This window comes from Hemiscyllium ocellatum, chromosome 16 (genome assembly GCF_020745735.1).
Source record: "Hemiscyllium ocellatum isolate sHemOce1 chromosome 16, sHemOce1.pat.X.cur, whole genome shotgun sequence".
In the NCBI taxonomy this organism is placed as follows: Eukaryota; Metazoa; Chordata; class Chondrichthyes; order Orectolobiformes; family Hemiscylliidae; genus Hemiscyllium; species Hemiscyllium ocellatum.
Genome location: NC_083416.1, coordinates 61886622 through 61898485, shown reverse-complemented (window position 1 = coordinate 61898485; position 11864 = coordinate 61886622). Strand labels below are relative to the sequence as shown.

Here is an 11864-nt window from a genome sequence, read left to right as displayed (position 1 = left end):
AAAACTGATGTGCAGTGTATTTCTTAACTGGCAAACTTGGAAACTGTGGATATACAAAATGACCAAGGTGTCCTTGTTAAGTCACTGAAGGGCAAGATCCAGATCCAGAGACTTATTAGGAATGCTAATGGAATGTTAGCCTTAATTGCTCAAGGATTTGAGTACCCAAGCACTGAAAGTCCTGTTCCAACTGTAAAGGAACTTGGTTAGACCACAAGAGTTCAATATGTAGATTTGGCCTCCTCATCTCAAGTAAGGTATCATTGTGAATAGTGGGAGTGCAACAAAGGTTGACCAGTTTTGATCTTGTTACATCAGGAATGTCCTACGAAGACAGATTGGGCAAACTGCCTTTAGTTTTTGCAGTTTCTAAGAATAAAGTTGATCTTATTGAAACTTATAAAATACTTGAAGAGTTAGACATGGTGGATGCTGGTAATATGATGGGGTGATTAAAACCAAGGTGCACAATGTAAGGATGATGCCACTTATGTCTGTGATGAAGAATGTTTTTGTTCTAGAGGGTTGTGAACCTTTGAAACTCTCTGTTACAGAGGACCATGGAAGTCCAATCTTTGAGCACAAAGAGATCAATACATTTCTGATTGCAATAGCATACAGGGTTAGAGGGATGGGTAAAAGGCACTGAAGTGTTTGATTATTTATTATTGTATTGAATGGCAGGTCACATCTTATGGGCTGAATGATCTACTCTTGTACCTATGAATGGTCCAATATCTTGCACTCCCCCCACCCCCCCCCCCTCCCCTCCCCCCACCCCTCAGTTTGTGTCTATTGATCAAGAATTTTACCAATCATATTGTTTAGTGAAGGAAATGCACAACAGGCTGGACACTATTAATATTTTATTTCTAAACACAGACATTTATTTCAGTGAAAGTTAGCAGTTAGTTAGGAATACACATGGTAAATCAGTAGAAACTCTCTCTTCCAAACACCATTTATTTATCATTCACATAGTCAGCCGGATTCTTCCTCATTGACATTTCATGTTCATTTGTGGCCCAGGTATAAATAAGATATGAGATCACAAATGCTGGAAAATAAAATATGCACCAGTTTAACTTCTAAATCAGACCACTGACAAAGAATACAACACATCCACACTTTCAGCGGGAATTAATTCTTATTCAGATAAAAGCAAAGTATTGAGGTGCTGGAGACATGAAATAAAAACAAAGTGCTGGAGAAACCCAGCAGGTCTGACAGTATCTGTAGAGAGTCAGAGTCAGAAAGAGTACGTGGTTTGAGTTTAATATGGAACTGAAGGGGGATGGAAAACTGATAGGTTTTATACTATAAAACGAGGGGAGCATGAGCAAGAGGAATAGAGGGCAATAGTGTTCCAACGTAAAAGGTGGAGGCAGTATCAATGAGAGTAGACAAGACGTAGATAAATAGTAGGTTTTAACTGTAGAAAGTGGATTAGTTCTACTGGGAACTGCACCTCATTTTCTGCTTAGACACTTTATAGCCTTCAGGACTCCGTGAGTTTGATAACTTCACACCATAAACCTTGTTCTTTATATTTTCGACTATCATAAGCACTCCATTTGGCTGTTGCTCTGGTGCACCTACACCATCTGCTTCACTACTCCCTTCTTCCAGCTCCCCTCCTTTTTTGCAGAAAAACACCCATCCCTTCTCCACCTCCTTCAGTTCTGAAGAGTCATACTGGAATCAAAATATTAGGTGTTGCCTGACCTCATGAGTTTCTCCAGCACTTTGTGTTTTCATGACAGTTCTTCTTCTGAACCAGCATACAAAATTAAACTCTGCTCTATTTGGGATGGCACTAAAAATAAAATACCCACTTCACCACTTTAATCCACTGCAACATTCTGTTTCTTAGATGACCATTATTGATGCCTGTGCTCTATCCTTGCATAAACCATATTATGAGCAATATAAATGGAGTTTGTGACCTCAATATACAGATTCGCATGGCATGTGTATTAATATGTTAAGCCTCATAGAACATAGAACATTACAGCGCAGTACAGGCCCTTCAGCCCTCGACGTTACACCGATCTGTAGAACCAATCTAACCTACACTATTCCATTCTCATCCATATGCTTATCCAATGCCCATTTAATACCCTTGAAGTTAGGGAGTCTAGTACTACTGTTGCAAGCAGTGTGTTCCATGCCCCTACGACTCTGAGTAAAGAAACTACCTGACATCTGTCCTACATCTATCACCCCTCAATTTAAAGCTATGCCCCCTCGTGCTAGCCATCGCTATCAGAGGAAAAAGGCTCTCACTGTGCTATCTAAACCTCTGTTTATCTTATATGACTCAATTAAGTCACTACTCAACTTTCTCTGTAACGAAAACAGCCTCAAGTCCCTCAGCCTTTCCTCGTAAGACCTTCCTAAGTACTAGGCAACATCTAATAAATCTCCTCCGAACCCTTTCCAAAGCTTCCACATCCTTCCTATATTGCAATGACCAGAACTGTATGCATTACTCCAAGTGTGGTAGCACCAGTGTTTTGTTCAGCTGCCGCATGATCTCATGGTTCCAAAACTCAATCCCTCCACCAATAAAAGCCAATACATCATATACCTTCTTAACAACTTTACCAACCTGGGTGGCAACTTTCAAGGATCTATATACCTGGACACCAAGAACTCTCTGCTCATCCACGCTATCAAGAATCCTACCAATAGCCCAGTTCTCTGCATTCCAGTTACTCCTTCTGAAGTGAATCACCTCACACTTTTCTGCATTAAACTCTATTTGCCACCTCTCAGCCCAGCTCTGCAGCTTTTGTATGTTTCTCTGCAACCTACATCATCTTTCGGCACTATCCACAACCCTACCAATCTTAGTGTCATCCACAAATTTAATACCCCATCCTTCTATGCCCTCATACAGGTCATTATAAAAATGACAAAACAACAATGGACCCAAAACAGATCCTTGCAGTACCCCACTAGTAACTGAACTCTAGGATGTATATTTCCCATCAACCACCACCCTCTGTCTTCTTTCAGCTAGCCAATTTCTGATCGACATCACTAAATCACCCTCAATCCCATACTTCCGTATTTTGTGCAATAGCCTACCATGGAGAACTTTATCAAACGCTTTACTGAAATCCACATACACCACATCAACCATTTTACCCTCATCCACCTGATTGGTTACCTTCTCAAAGAACGCAGTAAGGTTCATTGTGCTTTTGTTGATAAAGTGGGCAAGATGAATAGTAAATTGAATGTTTTTATAATAGCATAAACGCTTAACTTCCTTACTTATTAAATTATAATATTTTTACCTATAAGAATTGACCAATAATTCAATGGATTTTTTTCAAAATTAACACAGGATCCAAGTGGGCCCATACAAATAAAACTTTTATCTGCAATTAGTGGAACATGACCTAGGCTTAATTTGTAAAGTAAAACCTAAAACTTTACATGTAATTTCTATACAGAAAATGTCTGAAAACGCTACAATACATACGTGGAACAATCCGTAACACTTGACCCTTGAATCGCCTCCATGTATTGGGAATGCCTTTGGAGAAATAATTTGCAAATGCCCTTTGTTCAAATGGAGAGATGGTATAGGTGATAATATGCCGCACTTTGATCAAGTTTCCAAAGTGGCGACCCATTTTGTGGCCACTTATTCAGAAGTTCTATGGTAAACAGAAATGCAAAAACATCTTGGATAATTCAGGCATATAAACAATAGCAGCAAACAACAATCTATCATCACTGAATTAAATAAATACTGTATTATCTTCACAAGTCGCAGCACATGTTAATCTCACGGTCACAAACTGGACCAATACTGAAGGGTTCCACCCGTAGAAAATATGCAGTTGACTTAAGAAAATTTCTCAAGTGAACTTTCCTGAGGACTTGAATGTCTGAAAATATGGAGGAAATAAAATGCAGCTTTAAGAAAAAGTTGATCACATGAAAGTTGTAGTGGCATGCTACCTTTGTTCATTTCTGCAGTCAGCATTTTCACCTAATAACAGCAAATGAACAGTGATACAGTTCCACAATGGTATGTGACTTGTATGGAACTTGCAGGGAATATTCCCTCCAAGCCATGCAGGCACAGCTGCTCCAATGTTCAGCACACACAGCGTTGACTTGCACTTCCAGAAGTTAATGCCGCACATAGCCGATAAGAAAGTTAAACAGCACACTGCTTGCAGGTGATGGTGCACCCTTGCATCTCTCATTCTTATCCACCTGGGATGAGAGATACACTTTTATAGATCCTTTTGAAAGAGAAGGCAGGATGAAATAAAGGGAATAATGACTGAAGGATGACTGCCTACAAAGAACACAGTGAGACTATGAAGTAGCTGGTCCAGTCAGAATAGTGAAAATCCTGGATTGCTACATAAAACAGAATTAGATCATTTGGATAAAAGTGAGACAAGACTCAATTAAAAGAGAGTCAGTGGGGGATCCAAGATGGCGGCAACCCAGCAAGACTGAGTCCACAGTGCTCTACCCAAAACTTGGGAAAAGTGGGCTATCCACCCCCACCACACTCACTAAACCATTTATAATAGTTGTTAACCTTAAATAGTTACCTATTAGTACATTTAAATAGTCTAATGCTAGCTGGAAAATGAGTAAAGGGAAGGGAACAGGCGGCTCTAAGAAAGCAGGGACCCCTCCCCCACCCTCTCCCTCTTCAGCTGCAACAAAGGTGTCTTCAGCTACTTCAGGAGATTTACCAATGAAGATGAGCTTTGAGGAGATGTTTGCCAGGTGGGAGGCGAAGATTAATGCTTTTATCGATGAGTCTCGGCAGAGCAGAGAAGCACTATCAGCCGAGCTGCAGAAGCAGGGCAGAGACATTCAGGAATTGGAGTGCCGAGTCAGAGAGGTGGAGTCGAAGGCCGCAGCCTCAGAGACTGGGATAAAATCAACAGCCGACCACATCCGTTTTCTCGAGAATCGAGTCCAGAACCTAGAAAACCACATTGATGACCTCGAAAATCGATGTCGTAGAAAAAATATTCGGTTGTTGGGCCTGCCCGAGCAGGAAGAGGGAGGTCAGTTGACAGCATTCTTAGAGCATTGGCTGCCACAACTTTTAAATCTGCATAATGGATCAGGCCAGGTAAGGGTAGAATGGGCCTACCGGGTCGCAGTACGTGGGTCCGGCTCAACCCAGCGCCCACGCCCGGTCCTGTTCCAGCTGCAGAGCTATAGGGAGAGGCAGATGCTCCTGGAAGCCTCAAGAAATCTGGGAAAAGATCCCCAAGCTATGACCCACAAAGGATTCAGGATCATGCTGTTCCAGGACTTCTCCCCAGCTTTGGTCCGAAAGAGGAAGGCATTCGATGAGGCGAAGAAGCGTTTAAGGGACTTAAATATCCAGTACTCCTTACAATATCCAGCGACGCTACGCCTTAGCCACGAAGGATCCATATATAACTTCGGATCACCAGAGAAGGCTAAGGAATTCTTGGACTCTCTTAAATAAACTGTAAGAGATTGTGGACGCTGGTCTGCCTTTCCCATTATTTTGGTTTACATCCCTTCATCTTTTCTTATCTTTCCCCCTATGTGTGTATGTGTGTATATATATATATATATATATATATATGTTGGGGCGTTTGGTTAATGTTGATGGGGAGAGGTGGTTACCTTATTCTATTTTACTTCTGTTTTTAGGAGCGGGGTTGTTTTTCTTTCCCCTGTTATTTTGTGGTATTATATTTAAGTATTACATGTTGAGATTGTAATCTTATAGTTATATATGGTATTAATATTCCCAAATATATTTAGATGTGGGTGTGGGTGGGGGTGGGGTGTTCACTGTTAACTCTAGCTTTATATTATATTTGAATTCTCCTCATTTTATTGAGGAACACCTGGGTCAAGGGTGGGGCACTGGTTGGAAGAGGGTAAGATGGACTGTGGGAGAGGAAGTGACGCTCCCTGGGAACAAGGGAGAAAATCTCCAATTTGGAATGTTTTATATTTTTTATACTTAGAAAGAGTTTTTTGTTATATTGTTTTGAGTGTATCAGAGAATCTTTACTTTTGTAAATCTTGTATGCTCCATGCTCGGGATGTTCTAGATAGGGTTTCCCCTCCCGAGGGGTCTCGGATCTGTCCAGGTGATTATGGCTGAACAGTCAGTTAAGTGGTGCACCTGGAATGTCAGGGGGAGTAATTCGCCAGTTAAAAGGAAGAAAATATTATCAAATCTTAAGAAGGAGAGAGTTGATATAGCTCTCCTACAGGAGACACACCTGTCGGATAAAGAACACTTAAAATTACGACAGGGCGGATTTGATCAGGCCTTTTTTTCCTCTTTTAATTCAAAAAGCAGGGGAGTCGTTATCCTTGTCCGGAAGAACTTCCCTTTGAAAATTCTAAATCAGATAAAAGACGAATCTGGACGATATATTTTGATTAAAGCCCTCATAAATGGAGAGGAATATGGGATCTTAAATGTATACTGCCCCCCGGCACACCCCTTTAAATTCATAACGGAAGCTTTTTCAAAACTGATGGCCTTTGGTGCCCGTCATACAATTATAGGGGGAGACTTTAATTGTATTATGGATCCGGAAATAGACAGGATTCCCAAGAGTGCCGCTGGAGTATCTCCCAGATCTAGACAACTGGCGGACCTGAATAAAGAATTAGGATTGGTAGATGTATGGAGATGTCTCCATCCACAGGGTAGAGATTTTTCTTTCTACTCTAATCCACATAAATGTCACACAAGAATTGATATGTTTTTTGCCCCATCGATTTTTCTAAATTCTATAGCAACCTGTAAAATAGGTACTATAGCAATCTCTGACCATGCCGCTGTATACATGGAAACTAAGGTAAAGAACAATGGGACATCTGCTCGGCATTGGCGTATGGACCCCTTCCTGATAAAAGATAGCAAATTTTTAAAGTACTTCTCCCAGGAACTTAAAACTTTTTTAGAAATTAATACTGGTACGGCTAGCAATCCGTCAATGATGTGGGAGACCATCAAAGCTTATGCACGAGGTTTGATCATCTCCTATTCAGCGACCCAGAGGAAAATGTAGGGAGAGCAACAGCGTCTGCTCGAAGCTCGCCTAAAAGCAGCCGAAACAGCATACGCTGATAGACCTTCTATCACAAAATTGCAGAGGATTACAGCTCTTAGGACAGCTTTAAACACCACGCTTACTCAAACAGCTAAAAGGGAAATATTATTTGCGAAACAAAGATTATATGAATATGGCGACAAACCGGGTAGATACTTAGCATTTCTTGCAAAGAAAAAGAAAGCCCCTCAAACTATTCCGACCATCAAGGAAAGTACAGGTACCCTGACTCATGATCATAAAAAGATCAATGCGACCTTTAAAGAATTTTATTCTGAACTATATAGATCGCAGGATTGTGAAGATAGGATTAGGAGGATGCAGTCATTTTTTAAAAATTTGACCTTCCCGGGCCTGACTCCGGAACAGGTGTCGGCCCTAAATACCCCTTTAACAGTCCAAGAAATACTTGAGGCAATTAGGCAACTTCAGAGCGGAAAAGCACCGGGCCCGGATGGTTTTCAAGCTGAATTCTATAAAGAATTTACAGGAATATTGGTTGACCCACTTATGGATATGTATAATTTTGCGCATAGTCAGGTCTGTCTCCCACCCACGCTGAAAGAAGCAAATATTTCTCTTATCCTCAAAAAAGGAAAAGACCCAGAAGATTGTGCATCTTACAGACCAATATCCTTACTAAATGTAGACTTTAAAATTCTCTCAAAAATGTTAGCACTAAGATTAGAAAGGGTATTGCCATATATTATAAAGGAGGACCAGACGGGATTTATTAAGGGCCGCAGATCATCCAATAATATCAGAAGGGTCTTGAATATGATCCAAGCCTGTCATCAGGGAAAGATACCAGGAGTAGTAATTTCATTGGATGCGGAAAAGGCATTTGATAGGGTTGAATGGTCATATTTATTTTACACATTGGAAAGGTTTGGCGTTGGACAGGTGTTTACCAAATGGGTTTCAACATTGTATAATGACCCCAAAGCAGCTGTTATTACTAATGGGTTAAGATCGGATGGCTTCAGTGTGGGTAGGGGCTGCCGTCAAGGATGTCCTCTCTCACCATTGTTGTTTACACTGATAATTGAACCATTAGCAGAAGCCATCCGGACTGATCCTAATATAACGGCCCCGAGGATTGGTACAGGTAAACACAAAATTACCCTCTATGCAGATGATGTTCTCTTATTCCTCAGTAATCCTTTAATGTCAGTGCCTCGTCTAATTCAAGTTATTAATACATTTAGTGCATTCTCAGGCTATAAAATTAATTTTTCAAAATCGGAAGCCATGCCAATGGGTGGTCTGGCTATGATACCCCACTTAATGGAGGGATCCCCTTTTCCCTTCCGTTGGTCCCTGGAGGGCTTCTTATATTTAGGTATTTTTATCACGCCAGTATTTGATCAGCTGTATAGGGCTAATTTTGTACAATTAATGGAAAGGATAAGGCAGGACCTCCAGCGATGGAGAGACCTTCCGATTTCCTGGCTAGGGAGAATAGCATTAATTAAAATGAATGTTCTGCCCCGTCTCTTATATCCTATGAGAATGCTCCCGCTGATGCTGCCAAGGCTAGCCCTACGTAAATTATATGGTTGGTTGGGCTCCTTTATTTGGAACCATAGACGGCCCCTTATTAAGCTGAAGAAGCTACAGCTTCCACAGGCAAGGGGAGGACTGGACTTCCCAGACTTTAGGAAATATCAGTTAAGCTCCCTACTAAGTTACATAGCTGATTGGGTTTCATCTGATCCACAATCAATTTGGCTGGATATCGAAGCCTCCCAAGTAAAATACCCACTTATTAACCTTTTATTTTCAGATAAGAGGAAAATCATTACAGACCACTGTAAAAATCCCATAATATTAAACACAATTAAGGCCTGGAATATAATGCGGCAAAATGAGGGTAACTCACATAAAACATCCCCCCATGCACCAATAGTAGGCGCATGGGGATTCCAACCGGGGATTACAGATGCCACCTTTAAACTCTGGAGATCCAGGGGCATCTCATGCTTCGGGGACCTATTTAAAGATGGGATCCTGATGTCCTTTGAGCAGCTGCGTCTGAAATTCGGAATACCTAATGGGGATCTCTTTCGATACTTCCAAGTTCGAGATTATATACAGAGGAAGACTACATTAATAGATAGTCTTTATAAATCAAACAGAGAACGTAATGTCTTACGACCAGCGGGGGCATCCTCCGTTAGTACTATATACCATTTGCTACATGATGGAGTCTCAGGAGACATGGATGACCTGCTTAAAACATGGGAGCAGGACTTGGGGCTAGAAATCTCTGAGGATATGTGGAATGACATTTGGGAAAATGCTAGAAGAATTGCTATCTGTAACAGAACTCAGGCTACCCAACTAAAGATACTTCATAGGGCCCATATAGCTCCGGCTCGACTGGCAAAATTTAAGGCAGGAGCATCTCCAATGTGTCCTAAATGCAAAATAGAGGTGGGTACTCTTGTACATTGTCTGTGGACTTGTCAGAAAATCCGCAGATACTGGACTAAAGTGGCAAATACCCTGACAGAAATTTTAGGAACGGAAATTAGGGTGGACCCTGTATCTCTCCTTTTGGGCTTTTCGAACCTCTCATCTCTGGATATGCATGGGAAGAGACTAATTTCTATTCTCTCTTTCTGTGCAAGGAAAAATATTTTGGTGAACTGGGTGGCTGAGGGCCCCCCTGGACTTTCAAATTGGCACAGATTAATTATGGAATATATCCCCCTTGACTTCCTCACAAATATGGTGCACCGAAAGACTGAATTATTTTATAAAATATGGCAGCCCTTTTTGAATTATATAAATGCAGATATTTCGGCTATCCTAACAAGGGCTTTTATTTAGTGAAGATTTCAGACCGGGCTGCTCCGGGGCCCCTTGGGAGAGGAATCCTGCGCGAATACGGGTTTTATTATATTTGATGTTTATACATTCCGAGCATGTAAGAGACTTAGGTATACACTCTGGTTAGTTATAGGTTAGATTAGTAGAAAGTTGAGTTTTTTTTTTCTTTCTTTTTTCGTTTCTTTTTTTGTTTTCTTTCTTTCTCTTTTCTTTGTTAAATTATGACTATTGTATATATGATTTAATTGTACATCAATGTTTGTATTTGAGAGTTTTGTTTATTTTTGTAAATTTGCAAAAATGTTAAATTTCAATAAAAATATTTACAAAAAAAAAAGAGTCAGTAGATCGAAAGACAATTTAGTCCAAGTTCGTTCCACCATTCAATTATCCTTCACATTCACAGTATGCAGCCATCACTTGCAAGGTGAGAAATTATTGCCCATTGCTAACTGCCAGTTACAAAGTGCCACCATCTTGGCGAAAATATTTCCAAAGCACAATCCAGAATTCCAGAAATTGACCCTATAATGAAACAGGAATGTCAATCACTTTCAAACTGAAATTGGGAATGCAATTTTAAAGGGAACTTACAGGTAGTGCCTATTGTTCATCTTCTTGGGCAGTAAAGGCTATGGATTTGGGAAGCTTTGACAAATTTCTCCAGCACACTTTGTAGATGCTCCTACAATATATGTTTAAGCAGGTCATTTGCTGCCAATCAATAAGGTAGCTTTATTCTAGAGGATGTTGAACACCTTGAGAGGTGGTGGTGCCCATCAATGAGAATAAAATGGTCACTAAACACTTTCATCTGGTTGCCTGTTTAATTATCCATCAACATTCACAACTGAATGTGGCATGATTGCAGAGTTCCAACCTGAACTATTGGTTGTGGAACTGCACATTTTTTTTCTGTTTAGTGGTTTAGCACTATGGCTTCACAACATTAACACTATACTCCTAAAGATACCTATTTCTGCAAGTACCATATTCTTCTACAAACTTCACTGAACCAGAGTTAGCACCTGGCCTGATTAAAATCATTAATCTGAGAAATATGAAGGTTATGAGATTGCAGGTTGTGATGAAATATAATTCTATACAGGTCACAGATGCCCAGTTTTGTGCTGATAGATTCACTGTGAATCTACAACATTTAGCAGTTGGGTGGTGTCACACAACATGATGCTAATCTGTCCCTGCCTCAAATTCACAAACGTTACAATCCATGCCCCACAAAAATCAATCAATCTCAGTTGTTAAAGTTTCACTGGACCTAGACTCAACAACTTCCCACAAAAAGGCAGTTGGAGGTTTCTGATTCCCTGGCTGGCATGTCTTTTCCGACATCGCCTCTAAACCGCTGCCTTGTCCTGAACCCTTTCACGGTGGGTAATTCCAAATCATCCCTCCAAGGTGAAGCTGGAGTCAAACCAGGGAAATCGAAGTCACGGACTGAAATCTGAGATCTATGGAATCACATTGCAAGATGGGCCCTGAAACCCCCCCACCCCCTCCCCCTTGGCAGCAACACGGGGATTGCTGGCGAACGATGCACTTGCTGTGGGGACACACCTAATGTTTGCAGGCGGTGTGCAGTCTCGGCGGCACTGGGGTCCTCCAGGACAACCCGCAGTCAGGATACAGGCCTCCTCGGGAGTGTGGGTGTGTGTGCGGCCCTCACCCACCACCTCCGTGCGCGGCCCTCACCCACCGCCTCCGTGCGACATTAAACTCTCGCTCCTATCGTTCCATGGCTCTACGGTTGATCATGAATTACATTTACCCTCCCTCCTTGACTCTAGCTTTCTCATTCCGACCCCCTCACCTTCTCCTCTCCGACCTTGGCTCCGACAGTAATGGCGGCGCCTCTCCTCCCGCAAGCCCTACCCCCTTACGTCCCTGCGTCAGACGTCT

At 41.4% G+C, this 11864-nt stretch overlaps 1 protein-coding gene across 2 annotated transcripts; it reads right to left on the bottom strand.

The window, feature by feature from the left end:
- Positions 1 to 853: 853 nt before the first annotated feature.
- On the bottom strand, positions 854 to 11864 carry LOC132823238 (cytochrome b-c1 complex subunit 8-like). 2 transcript variants are annotated; one of them, XM_060836880.1, is made up of 3 exons: positions 11776 to 11864; positions 3494 to 3671; positions 854 to 1057 (listed from the first exon to the last, which is right to left on the bottom strand). In XM_060836880.1, exons 2-3 carry the CDS (start codon positions 3645 to 3647, stop codon positions 963 to 965), a joined length of 249 nt encoding a protein of 82 aa, XP_060692863.1. In that variant the 5' UTR covers positions 3648 to 3671; positions 11776 to 11864; the 3' UTR covers positions 854 to 962. The 2 variants fall into 2 exon arrangements, with proteins under 2 accessions (XP_060692863.1, XP_060692861.1); XM_060836878.1 differs by lacking the exon at positions 11776 to 11864 and adding an exon at positions 11523 to 11716.

What these genes read in the sequence shown, in the direction of transcription:
- LOC132823238 (XM_060836880.1), bottom strand. Translation starts at nt 3,647, where the DNA reads ATGGGTCGCCACTTTGGAAACTTGATCAAAGTGCGGCATATTATCACC. An exon ending in AGTGTTACGGATTGTTCCAC is followed by an intron (nt 1,058 to 3,493) that starts GTATGTATTGTA and finishes TTTATTTTCCAG; the next exon opens with CATTTGTGATCTCATATCTT.